This window comes from Semicossyphus pulcher, unplaced genomic scaffold (assembly GCF_022749685.1).
Source record: "Semicossyphus pulcher isolate SPU_LCO1_2020_fin unplaced genomic scaffold, fSemPul1.0.p SCAF_5, whole genome shotgun sequence".
In the NCBI taxonomy this organism is placed as follows: domain Eukaryota; kingdom Metazoa; phylum Chordata; class Actinopteri; order Labriformes; family Labridae; genus Semicossyphus; species Semicossyphus pulcher.
Genome location: NW_027211726.1, coordinates 1,583,124 through 1,602,006, shown reverse-complemented (window position 1 = coordinate 1,602,006; position 18,883 = coordinate 1,583,124). Strand labels below are relative to the sequence as shown.

Genomic DNA, 18,883 nt, shown 5'->3' with positions numbered 1-18,883 from the left:
CAGTACATGAACTTAATAAGCTTCCCCCCCCCTCCCCCTCCAATGAATGGGCCTTTCAGATTAAAAAGATAAACTAATGTGTGTGTTATTATGGGTTATGTAATTTCCCCTCTGGGATAAATAAAACTCCATCCATCCAGAAAAAAACAATAGACACACAGAGTACATTACATCTTTGTTCACAGCCCCATGTCATACCTGCTTTGTGTAAATATATAAGCTGCTGTCTGATAAGTGGATGACATCAACAAGCAAACAGCAGAGGATACAGAACAGGTGGAATCAGAGAGCATTACCACTTCAGGCACTGCAGTAAAGACAAGTCGACAGCAGACGGGATCTGTGAGTATTTTTATGATGGATATTTGTCCAGTTGCAATAAATGCAATTTTTGTATTTGTTAAAATAATATATGAACAATGTAGACTTTGGTTCTTTATCAATGGTGTTTGCAAACTTTAGGTTTAGAGCTACCTTTGTGCTCATAGATTTCTTCTGAAAGAAAAAAGAGATAAAAAAAAAAATTCATTCTTCTCTGTGCTTCTTCAGTTTCAGTTTAATCTATATATATTTCCCGAAACAATGTTTATTATATCTTATGCGTTTTGTGCTGATATTGACCTATGCTTCTGAAAAAAGTAAGTCATGTAAATATTAACTGTACCACAATGACAGTACTACTTCATAGAAGCAAAATGTTTTTTCCTATCCCAGTTTGAATTTACAGATAACTCTTAAAAGTCGCAACAGACAGTGTGATTAAAAAGAATAGGAATATACATTCTACATATTCCACAAGTTTTAACAAATTTCGATAAAGCATCTTACAATATTAACTGTTAATATCAATAAAAATACAAATGTATGTTTTGTAAGTTAACCAGTTGGTATGAATAAAGTCAATCCAACATGAATAAATTACTTTGTTTAAAATGAACAGTGAAAGACCTCCATCACGATGACGATGACGATCTGTGTCATATTTCTCTTGTTATTTGGTGAGTATGAGAAACTAGTTCTCAAGAAAATATGCTAAATAAACTAGTTTTAAATTTTGGTTCAGAGAGTGAATATTAAAATGATCATCCATGTGCCCCAACAACCACAGCTGCCCCGGCAACAACAACAGCTGCCCCAACAACAACCACAGCTGCCCCAACAACAACAGCTGCCCCAACAACAACCACAGCAGCCCCAACAACAACCCCAGCTGCTCCGACAACAACCACTGCTGCCGCAACAACAACCACAGCAACCCCGACAACAACCACAGTTGCTGCAACAACCACAGCTGCCCCAACAACAACCACAGCTGCTCCAACAATAACTACAGCTGCTCAAACAATAACTACAGTTGCCCAGACAGCAACCACTGCTGCCGCAACAACAACCACAGCTGTCCCAAAAACAACCCCAGCTGCTCCGACAACAACCAAAGCTGCCCCAACGACTACTACAGCTGCCCCAACAACAACCACAGCTGCACCGACAACAACCACAGCTGCCCCGACGACAACCACAGCTACCCCGACAACACACACAGCACCTCCAACAACAACCACAGCTGCAGCAACAACAACCCCCGCTGCTCTGACAACAACCACAGCTACTCAAACAATAACTACAGTTGCCCAGACAGCAAACACTGCTGCCGCAACAACAACCACAGCTGCCGCAACAACAACAACAGCTGCCCCAACAACAACCACAGCTGCCCCAACAACAACCCCAGCTGCTCCGACAACAACCACAGCTGCTCAAACAATAACTACAGTTGCCCAGACAGCAAACACTGCTGCCGCAACAACAACCACAGCTGCCCCAACAACAACAACAGCTGCCCCAACAACAACCACAGCTGCCCCAACAACAACCCCAGCTGCTCCGGCAACAACCACTGCTGCAGCAACAACAACCACAGCAACCCCGACAACAACCACAGCTGCTGCAACAACCACAGCTGCCCCAACGACTACTACAGCTGCCCCAACAACAACCACAGCTGCACCGACAACTACCACAGCTGCCCCAACAACAACCACAGCAACCCCGACAACAACCACAGCTGCCCCAACAACAACCACAGCTGCTCAAACAATAACAACAGTTGCCCAGACAGCAACCACTGCTGCCGCAACAACAACCACAGCTGCCCCAACAACAGCTGCCCCAACAACAACCCCAGCTGCTCCGACAACAACCACTGCTGCCGCAACAACAACCACAGCAACCCCGACAACAACCACAGCTGCTGCAACAACCACAGCTGCTCCAACAACAACCACAGCTGCTCAAACAATAAATACAGTTGCCCAGACAGCAACCACTGCTGCGGCAACAACAACCACAGCAACCCTGACAACAACCACAGCTGCTGCAACAACCACAGCTGCCCCAACAACAACCCCAGCTGCTCCGACAACAACCACAGCTGCCCCAACGACTACTACAGCTGCCCCAACAACAACCATAGCTGCACCAACAACAACCACAGCTGCCCCTACAACAACCACAGCTGCCCCTACAACAACCACACCTGCCCTAACAACAACCACAGCTGCCCAGACAGCAACCACTGCTGCCTCAAAAACAACCCAATCTTCTGCAGCCCCAGCTGCCTCAGGAGCCACCAATAATGCCCCAGGAGCAACTACAGCAGCAACTTCAGCAGCAGCTACAGCAGCAGCACCAACTGCTGCCTCCTCTGCAGTCATCAACAAAACAAGTTTCCTTTTGGTCATTGCAGCTCTTACAGTAATTCTTTGGAACTAAGAATTTGACTCATGATTATTTGTTTAATATTAAAGCTTTTCTTAACATTTTTGAATGATTCAGCTTCATACTAATGTTGTACTCTTCCTGTAGTCTGTAAAACCATGCACTGTCAAAATCTCAAAAAATTGATCAAACAACGCTAACAATATCTTAAACATGAAAGAAAAACAGTAATATATAACGCAATATGAGGAATATTTTCAACTTCTGGCAATTTCTTATTCACTGTTCCGTTCATGAAATAATTTGGTTAATAAAGAAATAAACTTGACAAACTATTTCTGTGTCTTTCCTTGAATTAACAAATGGCTCAAAATGGAAAAGAAGAGAAAGCAGATGATCAAAGCAAAAAAAAAATCAACAGAAATTCTAGCTGCAAGCAGCAATGAATGGACCTTTACTCCTTTGTGCACACTGGGGTGTGTCACTGCCGCTGGTTGTGCTGCAGTACATACAATTGTCAAGTGATTTTGACAGTACACAAAGCATTTTAGTGATTTAAATGAATTGTAGACAAGATGAACAATTCATGAAATTTTGATGATATTTGTCACACTAGGCGTACTGCTTCTTACCACTAGGTGGCGCTGTGACCAAGACTGAATAGTCAGCAAACGTGAAATTTGTCGCAAATTGAATTTTGTATGTGACAGTTATAACTTTCTGTTGGTGGGGGAGGTCATGGATTATGTGTGTGCACTCACATGTTATAATTAATGTACCTTTTCTGTCTCCCCTCATCACATGTAGACGAAGTGAGTAATGGCTTTGATTTTGGATCCTGCAAAGGGTTTTAGGACACGGAGACAGACACACATACCTCACCTCCTTATTGAACTGGTCTCATCGTCAATACATAACACGTCCCAGCAATTGGCTGATGCTGAAGTCCCACGGACACACACCTGCCACACCCTAACCCAAACTACTTGTAGCTTCTCTGCTTAACCTTAAAACTTCACACATTTGTACCAACGGGTCAAATTAAAACCATGGTCACGAACTACTCTGCCTTTGTATGTTACTGGTTTTAATTGTGTTGTTGCCATTCTTTGTATTTATTCTGTTTGTGCACATTTATTCTGCTTTGTTGGACTCTCAACATTAAAAATTAGGGCACGTCCTTAATGATTCCTCGAGATTTAAAAGAAGGTTGAATGACTGAATGAAAAGGTCAGTCTACTTGGGGTCTTCTCCACCTATGATTTGAATCACTCACCTCTCGGAGGCTTTTCAATTCTCTATCATTGTATAAGGGTTGGAGTATTTTTTTTTTCAGGATAAGGGCTATGCTATTGCTTTTTATCTTTCAAGATAACACATGAGTTCCACAACCACAAAGTGTTTTAGCCAGAAATGACCGTGCTGCCTCAACACTAAACGAGTTTCTGTAAACCAGAGGAAAACAGAGAAACCAACACAACCCAGACAAAGTCTTGAAATTAAAGACTTGTTAAAGTGAGTCCTCTAGTTCTCTAAAAAAGTGTTGGTGTCCACATGACTGAGTTTGTTGCTGTAAAAGTGTTATCGCTTTTACTTACCACAGAATTAAATCAATTGTTTGGGTCTGTTTAGGTTTTAACAGCCTCTTTTTAAAGTCTAGTTACTGTCATTAGAGTTCAATCACTCTCTCATTAAGGTGCGGTTCTTCCAGTCATTCTTCATACTTCACATTCTCAAATTTAAACAATAGCAGGTAACAGGACATCTTCACAATGACAAGGGCAATTCTCTCCGCCAAAAATATTCAATCCAGTCTTACGACTGACATACGTCACTCAACAGGCTCATTACTCACTGAACCTATTATTCTAATAAGAGAAGTCCGAAATATATTTGAGTGCCACACCTAAAGAGTGAGTCTATTCTTAACTGATGATTTGAATCATCGACGGTCAGCACGCAGCTCTTAAACCTTTTTATTCTGCACATTAAAATCAGCATACCCGTATTAACACTGTCACAATTGATTCCAACTCTTTTGAAGTGTCTATAAAGGTCCACAGCACAGAGTGTAAATTTAACTGTTTAGTTTTTGGTACCTCAACACTAATATAGTGTAATTATTGACTCTTTTAGGAGTGAAAATTTAACACTTTTTAATACTAACCAGTGTTAGTTTTTCCTCAACACTTGTATTTAGTGTTAGATATTAACTCTCTGACAGAATGGTTTGTTAACTATACCAGTGTTACCCTCATATTAACACTGTAGGGTGTAAATATAGCTCATCTGAATTACACAGAATTACCTGGAAAATTAAGTTAGATCAAATAAAGAAGAGAAGAAAATAAGTTCTTTTTTAAACACGTTGTGACGAGCTGAACGTTTATGAATGAAGAGGATTTTTGACCCACAACAAAAACACTGCTTCAGTTAGCGATAGCTTAGCAACGTAGCTTAGTCAATAGCTCAATAGGAAAACAGTCTTTACCATCTAATGTAAAGTTTAAGCTAACTAAAATTTATGAATAAGCTACTAAAGTTATCACGGGTTAGGTTGGCTAGTAACAGTGTGGCAGCATACATGATGGCTCACCACTGAAAAAGACCAGGTGCCAAAAGAGGAATATTAATTTCAAAACATAATGTTAACAGAAAGTACACTAATTTACTCACTGAACAATTTCAAGTTAAAGGTCAAAAGCACAGTCCGAGGCTTCAGTCGGTGTGTGCGACGATGTAGGCGGGGTTAATGTACACAAGTGTCACAGATTCGGATTTTCAGAGTAAAACCTTCAGAGTTAATGTTACTGCAACGACACTTAGAGTTTTGACATGAAGACACTTCGTTTTGACACTCAGCTTTGACACCAACTATTTGTCAACTGAGAGTAAAACAAGGGATTTGAGTTTGTCCGGAGTATAATTAACTATACTTTTGCTCAAATTTATCAACACCAGAAATTTAAGTCTTCTCAATTTGCTGTGTGGATTTATTGGTGATGGTTAATTCTTTCGGGCTATGGGCTTTTTCTTTTTTTATATCTGTGAACACGTGAATTCTACAGCCAAAAACTGTAAGCCTCACATGACAGAGCTGCGTCATTGATTGACCACAGCTGAATTTTAAAGAACACTGAATGAGTTTCAATAAACCAGAGGAATACAGAGAAACCAACAGAACCCTGACCACCAGCAAAGACAGATAAAGTCTTGGAATAAAGGATATGAGTTCTTTGCTGTTTGCAATAAGAATATTAAAACCTAAATAATAATTTTATTCTGTTGTAAAGGAAAGTGATCAAACCTTTTCAAAGTCTTGTTGCTGTCATCAGAGTTCAGTGATTGTATTCCTTAAGGTGGGGTACTTGCTGTCTTGCATACTTCACATTCTCAATTTTAAACAACACTTAACAGGACATTGGTTGCGCAAAGACATTGACGCCTTCTTATGAGGACGATAAACAAATGTGACATAACAAACAACCAGGCAAAAATTCTGACTGACATTCATCACTACTCAACTATTTTCTTTACTCATTAAACAAATTAACCAAATAAAAGAAGTATTAGGGAGAGCCACACCTAACAAAGGGAAGAAAACATTAGTCACACAGATTATTTATGTCTTTGAACAACATACGTCATCTTACCTGCTTTGTGTGGATATATAAAGCTTCTGTGTGTTCAGTGGAGGACATCAACAAGCAAACAGCAAAGGAACCAGAACAGGTGGAATCAGAGAGCATCAGCACTTCAGGCACTGCAGTAAAGACAGACAGACAGAATCTGTGAGTATTTTAATTATGGATATTTGTCCAATTGCAATTAACTCATTTTCACCACTATTTTTGTTATTTTTCGTTTTAGACATTGGTTCTTTATCTTTGGTGTTAGACTTACTTGAGCTTTAAAATGATGGAATTTTTTTGCTCATAGTTTGACATTTTATTTAAGAAAAAGAACATTTTTGAAAAAAATTATTTTCCCATGCTTATCTGTGCTTCTTCAGTAAAAACTGTATAGATTTTATTTATATTAGATTTATGAGATGTTTTTAATGTTAAAGTTTTATCTATTTATAAGACTAACCTTATTTAATTCAAGAAATAATGTAGATATCTGGTACCGTATGACAGTACTACTAAATTTATTTTTCCTAGTTGCATTTATAGATAAATCTTTGCAACAGATAATGTAATAAAGAAATACAAATATTGTCTACATATTCATAAAAGTGTCAGCAAATTATGAAATCGTAATTTACAATATGAAATGTTAACTTCAGTCATTTAAGTAATAATTATCAACGCAATCCAATTGTCATGAAGACATTTGATCGAACAAAAGTTAATGATGTTGTTTAAAATTAACAGTGAAGAAAATCCACCACAATGAAGATGAGGATCTGTGTCGTCTTTCTACTGTTCGTTGGTGAGTTTAAGTAACTAGTTCTCAAGAAAATATGTTAAATAAAAGAGTTTAAAATATTCAGTCAGACAGCGAATGTTATATTAACCAACCATGTCTTCATCCAACAGCCTCAGGCAATGGACAAAGTTCTACGACTGTTGCTGCAACAACAACCACAGCTGCTCCAACAACAACGACAGCTGCCCCAGCAACAACCACAGCTGACCCAACAACAACAACAGCTGCAGCAACAACAACCACAGCTGCCCCAACAACAACGACAGCTACCCCAACAACAACCACAGCTGCCCCAACAACAACCACAGCTGCCACAACAACAACCACAGCTGCCGCAACGACAACCACGGCTGCCCCGACAACAACCACAGCTGCCCCAACAACAACGACAGCTACACCAACAACAACAACAGCTGCAGCAACAACAACCACTGCTGCTCCAACGACAACCACAGCTGCTCCAACAACAACCACAGCCGCCCCAACAACAACCACAGCTGCCACAACAACAACCACAGCTGCCGCAACGACAACCACAGCTACCCCAACAACAACAACAGCTGCAGCAACAACAACCACTGCTGCTCCAACGACAACCACAGCTGCTCCAACAACAACCACAGCCGCCCAAACAACAACCACAGCTGCCACAACAACAACCACAGCTGCCGCAACAACAACCACAGCTGCACCAACAACCACAGCTGCCCCAACAACAACCACGGCTGCCCCGACAACAACCACAGCTGCCACAACAACAGCGGCTGCAACGACAACCACAGCTGTCCCAACAACAACCACGGCTAGTCCAACAACAACCACAGCTGCTCCAACAACAACCACAGCTGCCCCAACAACAACGATAGCTACCCCAACAACAACCACAGCTGCACCAACAACCACAGCTGCCCCAACAACAACCACGGCTGGTCCAACAACAACCACAGCTGCTCCAACAACAACCACAGCTGCCCCAACAACAACCACAGCTACCCCAACAACAACCACAGCTGCCCCAACAACAACGACAGCTGCCCCAGCAACAACCACAGCTGACCCAACAACAACAACAGCTGCAGCAACAACAACCACAGCTGCCCCAACAACAACGACAGCTACCCCAACAACAACCACAGCTGCCCCAACAACAACCACAGCTGCCACAACAACAACCACAGCTGCCGCAACGACAACCACGGCTGCCCCGACAACAACCACAGCTGCCCCAACAACAACGACAGCTACACCAACAACAACAACAGCTGCAGCAACAACAACCACTGCTGCTCCAACGACAACCACAGCTGCTCCAACAACAACCACAGCCGCCCCAACAACAACCACAGCTGCCACAACAACAACCACAGCTGCCGCAACGACAACCACAGCTACCCCAACAACAACAACAGCTGCAGCAACAACAACCACTGCTGCTCCAACGACAACCACAGCTGCTCCAACAACAACCACAGCCGCCCAAACAACAACCACAGCTGCCACAACAACAACCACAGCTGCCGCAACAACAACCACAGCTGCACCAACAACCACAGCTGCCCCAACAACAACCACGGCTGCCCCGACAACAACCACAGCTGCCACAACAACAGCGGCTGCAACAACAACCACAGCTGCCCCAACAACAACCACAGCTGCCACAACAACAGCGGCTGCAACAACAACCACAGCTGTCCCAACAACAACCACGGCTGGTCCAACAACAACCACAGCTGCTCCAACAACAACTACAGCTGCTGCAACAACAACCACAGCTGCCCCAGCAACAACCACAGCCGCCGCAACAACAACCACAGCTGCCACAACAACAACCACAGCTGCCGCAACGACAACCACAGCTGTCCCAACAACGACCACAGCTGCACCAACAACCACAGCTGCCCCAACAACAACCACGGCTGCCCCGACAACAACCACAGCTGCCACAACAACAGCGGCTGCAACAACAACCACAGCTGTCCCAACAACAACCACGGCTGGTCCAACAACAACCACAGCTGCTCCAACAACAACTACAGTTGCTGCAACAACAACCACAGCTGCCCCAACAACAACCACGGCTGGTCCAACAACAACTATAGCTGCTGCAACAACAACCACAGCTGCCCCAGCAACAACCACAGCTGCCCCAACAACAACGACAGCTACCCCAACAACAACAACAGCTACAGCAACAACAACCACTTCTACTCCAACGACAACCACAGCTGTTCCAACAACAACCACAGCCGCCCCAGAAACAACCACAGCTGCCCCAACAACAACAACAGCTGCAGCAACAACAACCACGGCTGGTCCAACAACAACCACAGCTGCTCTAACAACAACCACAGCTGCCCCAAAAACAACGACAGCTTCACCAACAACCACAGCTGCCCCAACAACAACCACGGCTGGTCCAACAACAACCACAGCTGCTCCAACAACAACTACAGCTGCTGCAACAACAACCACAGCTGCCCTAGTAACAACCACAGCTGCCGCAACAACAACCACAGCTACCCCAACAACAACCACAGCTGCCCCAACAACAACCACAGCTGCCCCAGCAACAACCACAGCTACCCCAACAACAACCACAGCTGCCTCAACAACAACCACGGTTTCCCCGACAACAACCACAGCTGCCACAACAACAGTGGCTGCAACAACAACCACAGCTGTCCCAACAACAACCACGGCTGGTCCAACAACAACTATAGATGCTGCAACAACAACCACAGCTGCCCCATTAACAACCACAGCTGCCCCAACAACAACAACAGCTGCAGCAACAACAACCACTTCTGCTCCAACGACAACCACAGCTGCTCCAACAACAACCACAGCTGCTGCAACAACAACCACAGCTGCCCCAGCAACAACCACAGCTGCCCCAACAACAACGACAGCTGCCCCAACAACAACAACAGCTGCAGCAACAACAACCACTGCTGCTCCAACGACAACCACAGCTGCTCCAACAACAACCACAGCCGCCCCAGAAACAACCACAGCTGCCCCAACAACAACCACAATTGCCGCAACAACAACCACAGCTACCCCAACAACAACGACAGCTACCCCAACAACAACAACAGCTGCAGCAACAACAACCACTGCTGCTCCAACGACAACCACAGCTGCTCCAACAACAACCACAGCCGCCCCAACAACATCCACAGCTGCCACAACAACAACCACAGCTGCCGCAACGACAACCACAGCTGTCCCAACAACAACCACAGCTGCCCCAACAACAACCACGGCTGCCCCGACAACAACCACAGCTGTCCCAACAACAACCACGGCTGGTCCAACAACAACCACAGCTGCTCCAACAACAACTACAGCTGCTGCAACAACAACCACAGCTGCCCCAGCAACAACCACAGCCGCCCCAACAACAACCACAGCCGCCCAAACAACAACCACAGCTGCCACAACAACAACCAAAGCTGCCGCAACAACAACCACAGCTGCACCAACAACCACAGCTGCCCCAACAACAACCACGGCTGCCCCGACAACAACCACAGCTGCCACAACAACAGCGGCTGCAACAACAACCACAGCTGCCCCAACAACAACCACAGCTGCCACAACAACAGCGGCTGCAACAACAACCACAGCTGTCCCAACAACAACCACGGCTGGTCCAACAACAACCACAGCTGCTCCAACAACAACTACATCTGCTGCAACAACAACCACAGCTGCCCCAGCAACAACCACAGCTGCCCCAACAACAACGACAGCTGCCCCAACAACAACCACAGCTGCAGCAACAACAACCACTGCTGCTCCAACGACAACCACAGCTACCCCAACAACAACAACAGCTGCAGCAACAACAACCACTGCTGCTCCAACGACAACCACAGCTGCTCCAACAACAACCACAGCTGCCCCAACGACAACCACAACTGCCGCAACAACAACCACAGCTGCCCCAACAACAACGACAGCTACCCCAACAACAACAACAGCTGCAGCAACAACAACCACTGCTGCTCCAACGACAACCACAGCTGCTCCAACAACAACCACAGCTGCCGCAACGACAACCACAGCTGTCCCAACAACAACCACTGCTGCCACAACAACAACCACAGCTGCCCCGACAACAACCACAGCTGCCATAACAACAGCGGCTGCAACAACAACCACAGCTGTCCCAACAACAACCATGGCTGGTCCGACAACAACCACAGCTGCTCCAACAACAACTACAGCTGCTGCAACAACAACCACAGCTGCCCCAGCAACAACCACAGCCGCCGCAACAACAACCACAGCTGCCACAACAACAACCACAGCTGCCGCAACGACAACCACAGCTGTCCCAACAACGACCACAGCTGCACCAACAACCACAGCTGCCCCAACAACAACCACGGCTGCCCCGACAACAACCACAGCTGCCACAACAACAGCGGCTGCAACAACAACCACAGCTGTCCCAACAACAACCACGGCTGGTCCAACAACAACCACAGCTGCTCCAACAACAACTACAGTTGCTGCAACAACAACCACAGCTGCCCCAACAACAACCACGGCTGGTCCAACAACAACTATAGCTGCTGCAACAACAACCACAGCTGCCCCAGCAACAACCACAGCTGCCCCAACAACAACGACAGCTACCCCAACAACAACAACAGCTACAGCAACAACAACCACTTCTACTCCAACGACAACCACAGCTGTTCCAACAACAACCACAGCCGCCCCAGAAACAACCACAGCTGCCCCAACAACAACAACAGCTGCAGCAACAACAACCACGGCTGGTCCAACAACAACCACAGCTGCTCTAACAACAACCACAGCTGCCCCAAAAACAACGACAGCTTCACCAACAACCACAGCTGCCCCAACAACAACCACGGCTGGTCCAACAACAACCACAGCTGCTCCAACAACAACCACAAATGCTCCAACAACAACCACAGCTGCTCTAACAACAACCACAGCTGCCCCAAAAACAACGACAGCTTCACCAACAACCACAGCTGCCCCAACAACAACCACGGCTGGTCCAACAACAACCACAGCTGCTCCAACAACAACTACAGCTGCTGCAACAACAACCACAGCTGCCCTAGTAACAACCACAGCTGCCGCAACAACAACCACAGCTACCCCAACAACAACCACAGCTGCCCCAACAACAACCACAGCTGCCCCAGCAACAACCACAGCTACCCCAACAACAACCACAGCTGCCTCAACAACAACCACGGTTTCCCCGACAACAACCACAGCTGCCACAACAACAGTGGCTGCAACAACAACCACAGCTGTCCCAACAACAACCACGGCTGGTCCAACAACAACTATAGATGCTGCAACAACAACCACAGCTGCCCCAGCAACAACCACAGCTGCCCCAACAACAACAACAGCTGCTCCAACAACAACCACAGCCGCCCCAGCAACAACCACAGCTGCCCCAACAACAACCACAATTGCCGCAACAACAACCACAGCTACCCCAACAACAACGACAGCTACCCCAACAACAACAACAGCTGCAGCAACAACAACCACTGCTGCTCCAACGACAACCACAGCTGCTCCAACAACAACCACAGCCGCCCCAACAACATCCACAGCTGCCACAACAACAACCACAGCTGCCGCAACGACAACCACAGCTGTCCCAACAACAACCACAGCTGCCCCAACAACAACCACGGCTGCCCCGACAACAACCACAGCTGTCCCAACAACAACCACGGCTGGTCCAACAACAACCACAGCTGCTCCAACAACAACTACAGCTGCTGCAACAACAACCACAGCTGCCCCAGCAACAACCACAGCCGCCCCAACAACAACCACAGCCTCCACAACAACAACCACAGCTGCCGCAACGACAACCACAGCTGTCCCAACAACGACCACAGCTGCACCAACAACCACAGCTGCCCCAACAACAACCACGGCTGCCCCGACAACAACCACAGCTGCCACAACAACAGCGGCTGCAACAACAACCACAGCTGTCCCAACAACGACCACAGCTGCACCAACAACCACAGCTGCCCCAACAACAACCACGGCTGCCCCGACAACAACCACAGCTACCCCAACAACAACCACAGCTGCCCCAACAACAACCACAGCTGCCCCAGCAACAACCACAGCTACCCCAACAACAACCACAGCTGCCCCAACAACAACCACGGTTGCCCCGACAACAACCACTGCTGCCACAACAACAGTGGCTGCAACAACAACCACAGCTGTCCCAACAACAACCACGGCTGGTCCAACAACAACTATAGATGCTGCAACAACAACCACAGCTGCCCCAGCAACAACCACAGCTGCCCCAACAACAACAACAGCTGCAGCAACAACAACCACTTCTGCTCCAACGACAACCACAGCTGCTCCAACAACAACCACAGCTGCTGCAACAACAACCACAGCTGCCCCAGCAACAACCACAGCTGCCCCAACAACAACGACAGCTGCCCCAACAACAACAACAGCTGCAGCAACAACAACCACTGCTGCTCCAACGACAACCACAGCTGCTCCAACAACAACCACAGCCGCCCCAGCAACAACCACAGCTGCCCCAACAACAACCACAATTGCCGCAACAACAACCACAGCTACCCCAACAACAACGACAGCTACCCCAACAACAACAACAGCTGCAGCAACAACAACCACTGCTGCTCCAACGACAACCACAGCTGCTCCAACAACAACCACAGCCGCCCCAACAACATCCACAGCTGCCACAACAACAACCACAGCTGCCGCAACGACAACCACAGCTGTCCCAACAACAACCACAGCTGCCCCAACAACAACCACGGCTGCCCCGACAACAACCACAGCTGTCCCAACAACAACCACGGCTGGTCCAACAACAACCACAGCTGCTCCAACAACAACTACAGCTGCTGCAACAACAACCACAGCTGCCCCAGCAACAACCACAGCCGCCCCAACAACAACCACAGCTGCCACAACAACAACCACAGCTGCCGCAACGACAACCACAGCTGTCCCAACAACGACCACAGCTGCACCAACAACCACAGCTGCCCCAACAACAACCACGGCTGCCCCGACAACAACCACAGCTGCCACAACAACAGCGGCTGCAACAACAACCACAGCTGTCCCAACAACAACCACGGCTGGTCCAACAACAACCACAGCTGCTCTAACAACAACTACAGTTGCTGCAACAACAACCACAGCTTCCCCAACAACCACCACAGCTGCCCCAGCAACAACCACAGCTACCCCAACAACAACCACAGCTGCACCAACAACCACAGCTGCCCCAACAACAACCACGGTTGCCCCGACAACAACCAAAGCTGCCACAACAACAGTGGCTGCAACAACAACCACAGCTGTCCCAACAACAACCACAGCTGGTCCAACAACAACTATAGCTGCTGCAACAACAACCACAGCTGCCCCAGCAACAACCACAGCTGCCCCAACAACAACCACAGCTACCCCAACAACAACAACAGCTGCAGCAACAACAACCACTTCTGCTCCAACGACAACCACAGCTGTTCCAAAAACAACCACAGCCGCCCCAGCAACAACCACAGCTGCCTCAACAACAACCACAGCTGCCAGAACAACAACCACAGCTGCCCCAACAACAACGACAGCTACCCCAACAACAACAACAGCTGCAGCAACAACAAACACTGCTGCTCCAATCACAACCACAGCTGCTCCAACAACAACCACAGCCGCCCCAACAACAACCACAGCTGCCACAACAACAACCACAGCTGCCGCAACGACAACCACAGCTGTCCCAACAACAACCACAGCTGCCACAACAACAGCGGCTGCAACAACAACCACAGCTGTCCCAACAACAACCACGGCTGGTCCAACAACAACCACAGCTGCTCCAACAACAACTACAGCTGCTGCAACAACAACCACAGCTGCCCCAGTAACAACCACAGCTGCCCCAACAACAACGACAGCTACCCCAACAACAACAACAGCTGCAGCAACAACAACCACTGCTGCTCCAACGACAACCACAGCCGCCCAAACAACAACCACAGCTGCCACGACAACAACCACAGCTGCCGCAACAACAACCACAGCTGTCCCAACAACAACCACAGCTGCACCAACAACCACAGCTGCCCCAACAACAACCACGGCTGCCCCGACAACAACCACAGCTGCCACAACAACAGCGGCTGCAACAACAACCACAGCTGTCCCAACAACAACCACGGCTGGTCCAACAACAACCACAGCTGCTCTAACAACAACCACAGCTGCCCCAACAACAACGACAGCTTCACCAACAACCACAGCTGCCCCAACAACAACCACAGCTGCACCAACAACCACAGCTGCCCCAACAACAACCACGGCTGGTCCAACAACAACCACAGCTGCTCCAACAACAACTACAGCTGCTGCAACAACAACCACAGCTGCCCTAGCAACAACCACAGCTGCCGCAACAACAACCACAGCTACCCCAACAACAACCACAGCTGCACCAACAACCACAGCTGCCCCAACAACAACCACGTCTGCCCCGACAACAACCACAGCTGCCACAACAACAGCTGCTGCAACAACAACCACAGCTGTCCCAACAACAACCACGGCTGGTCCAACAACAACCACAGCTGCTCCAACAACAACTACAGCTGCTGCAACAACAACCACAGCTGCCCCAACAACAACGACAGCTACTCCAACAACAACAACAGCTGCAGCAACAACAACCACTGCTGCTCCAACAACTACCACAGCTGCTCCAACAACAACCACAGCTGCCGCAACGACAACCACAGCTGTCCCAACAACGACCACAGCTGCACCAACAACCACAGCTGCCCCAACAACAACCACGGCTGCCCCGACAACAACCACAGCTGCCACAACAACAGCGGCTGCAACAACAACCACAGCTGTCCCAACAACAACCACGGCTGGTCCAACAACAACCACAGCTGCTCCAACAACAACTACAGTTGCTGCAACAACAACCACAGCTGCCCCAACAACAACCACAGCTGCCCCAGCAACAACCACAGCTACCCCAACAACAACCACAGCTGCACCAACAACCACAGCTGCCCCAACAACAACCACGGTTGCCCCGACAACAACCAAAGCTGCCACAACAACAGTGGCTGCAACAACAACCACAGCTGGTCCAACAACAACGACAGCTACCCCAACAACAACAACAGCTGCAGCAACAACAACCACAGCTGCCCCAACAACAACAACAGCTGCAGCAACAACAACCACAGCTGCCGGAACCACAACCACAGCTGTCCCAACAACAACAACAGCTGTCGGAACCACAACCACAGCTGCCCCAACAACAACCACAGATACCGGAACAATAACCACTACTGCCTCAAAAATAACCACAGCTGCCACAACAACAACAACAGCTGTCCCAACAACACCCGTAGCTACCGTAACAACAACCATAGTTACCCCAACCACAAGAACAGCTGCTCAAACAACAGCCAAAGTTGGCCCTGCAACAACCATAGCTGCCCAAACAACAACCACAGTGGCTCCAACCACAACCAAATCTGCCGCAACATCTTCAGCTGTCACAACAGCAACCACAGCTGCTGCATCAAAAACCACGGCTTCAACAACAACAACAACCACAGCTGCAAGATCAACGACCACAGCTACCCCCATAACAACCACAGTTGTCCCAACAACAACCAACGCTGCTGCAACATCCACAGCTGCCCCAACAACCACAACTGCAGCAACAACAGCCACCGCAAGAACAACAGCTGCCCTAACAACTACAGCTGCCCTAACAGCCACAGCTGCCCCAACAACAACTACACCTTCCGGAACAACATCCACTGTTAGCCTAACCACAACCACAGCTGCCCAAACAACAACCACAGTTGCCCCAGTTACAGCAACAGCTGCCCAAAGACCAACAACAGTGGCTCCAGCCACAACCACAGCTGCCCCAACAACTAAAGCTGTCACAACAGCAACCACAGCTGTTGCATCAAAAACCACAGGTTCCCGAACAACAACCACGGCTGCTGCAACAACAACCACAGCGTCCCCAACAAGAACAACAGCCGGCGCAATGACCACAGCTGCCCTAAGAACAACCACAGCTGCCCTAAGAACAACCACAGCTGCCCTAAGAACAACAACAGCTGCTGTAAAAACAACCACAGCTGCTCCAACTTCAACAACAGCTTCCCCAACCACAACCACAGTGGCTCCAACCATAGCTACCGCAACAACTATAGCTGTCACAACAGCAACCACAGCTTTCCCAACAACTACAGCCATCCCAACAACAACCAAAGCTGCCACCACCACAGCTTCTACAACAACCACAGCTGCTGCCACAACCACAGTTATTTCCACATCAACTACCCCTGCCCCAACAACAACCACTGCAAGAAGAGAAACAACTACAGTGTCAATAGGAACAACCTTAGTAGCCCCAGGAGTAACTACGGTTGTTCCGGGAGCAACCACAGCTGTGTCTGGAGCAACCAATACAGCCCCAGGAGCAACCACAGCTGTCCAAGCTGGAACTACTTCAACAACTACAAGAGCACCAATTGTGGATGAGACAGTTGCAGTAGCTACAGCAGCACCACCAGTAGAAGTTGCTCCTGGAGCCACCACAGTGAACACAGGCACACCAACAACTGCTGCCTCCTCTGCAGTCATCAACAAAACTAGTTTCCTTTTAGTTGTAGCAGTTCTTACAGCAATCCTTTGGAATTAAGAACTGGACTTGAACAAAGAACTTAATGTTATTAACTTTTTACACTTCATTATTTAAGAATGTATTTTCCAAAGAGCCGAAAGGATTCGCAGTAATTTATTCTTATTTATACTGTCTAAACTTCCTGTCCTGTAGGTCTTAAATTTGTAATTGTATTGTAATGTGTGTTTTTTCCACAACTAAAATTAATCATATGAACGCAGATCGTATGTCATGCATTTATGATTCCACTGACAAACTTGTTTTATCACCTTCACTTTAATTTATGCCTAAGACAAGATACAACTTTTACTACCTGCTATTAACTAGAAACACCTAATGAGCCACATACGGTAAGCAGACACAGCAACATGAACAGTTTTCCTGTCTAATATAATTATTAATACATTACACTGTATGGACTTACTGTTTGGGCATTATACTGTTGTGATTATACTCTTGTTATTTATTAACTATTAAAGCTTGAAATGCAAAGAACCATTGTTTTGTTGGATTTTTTTAAAGCTCCACACTAATATTTAGTTATATTCAAGTAGTGTGTGGTAAAGCTGTTTAAGGTCTACATCTCAAAATAGACAAAACATATTTTAAGTTCATCATTAAGCCAAAATATAATACAAAGAATCCTAAAGTATTCAAAAAACATTACACCAAATACAATATAATATTAAAGCATTAAAAACAGTTATCGCTTACAACTAAACAGCGGTCGAAATACAAACAGATAATCAAGTTTACCATCAACTGATACGGTATATATCTAGTAGAGAGATATGTATGCAACCAAAATTGATTATGTTTTTCCCAACATAATGTGTAAGCAAACCAAATAAATTTGATTAAGTAAATAAAAAAGCTGGTTGGACAACTATGTGATGGGGACAATGTGATATTTATTACTTAACATCATGTATTCAGAATATTCAAACTTTAGTGAGTGTGGAATTAAAGAAAAGA

The 18,883-nt window shown here is 47.1% G+C and overlaps 1 protein-coding gene across 1 annotated transcript; it reads left to right on the top strand.

Moving 5' to 3' along the window:
- The first annotated feature begins 7,242 nt into the window (after nucleotides 1-7,242).
- LOC138608597 (GATA zinc finger domain-containing protein 14-like) lies at nucleotides 7,243-17,766 on the top strand. The gene is made up of 5 exons (XM_069681188.1): nucleotides 7,243-7,265; nucleotides 9,165-9,563; nucleotides 11,646-12,188; nucleotides 16,464-17,033; nucleotides 17,154-17,766. Exons 1-5 carry the CDS (start codon nucleotides 7,243-7,245, stop codon nucleotides 17,764-17,766), a joined length of 2,148 nt encoding a protein of 715 aa, XP_069537289.1.
- Nucleotides 17,767-18,883: the final 1,117 nt, after the last annotated feature.

What these genes read in the sequence shown, in the direction of transcription:
- LOC138608597 (XM_069681188.1), top strand. Translation starts at nt 7,243, where the DNA reads ATGTCTTCATCCAACAGCCTCAG. An exon ending in TCTTCATCCAACAGCCTCAG is followed by an intron (nt 7,266 to 9,164) that starts GCAATGGACAAA and finishes CAACAACCACAG; the next exon opens with CTGCTCCAACAACAACTACA. An exon ending in CCCAACAACAACCACGGCTG is followed by an intron (nt 12,189 to 16,463) that starts GTCCAACAACAA and finishes CCACAACCACAG; the next exon opens with CTGTCCCAACAACAACAACA.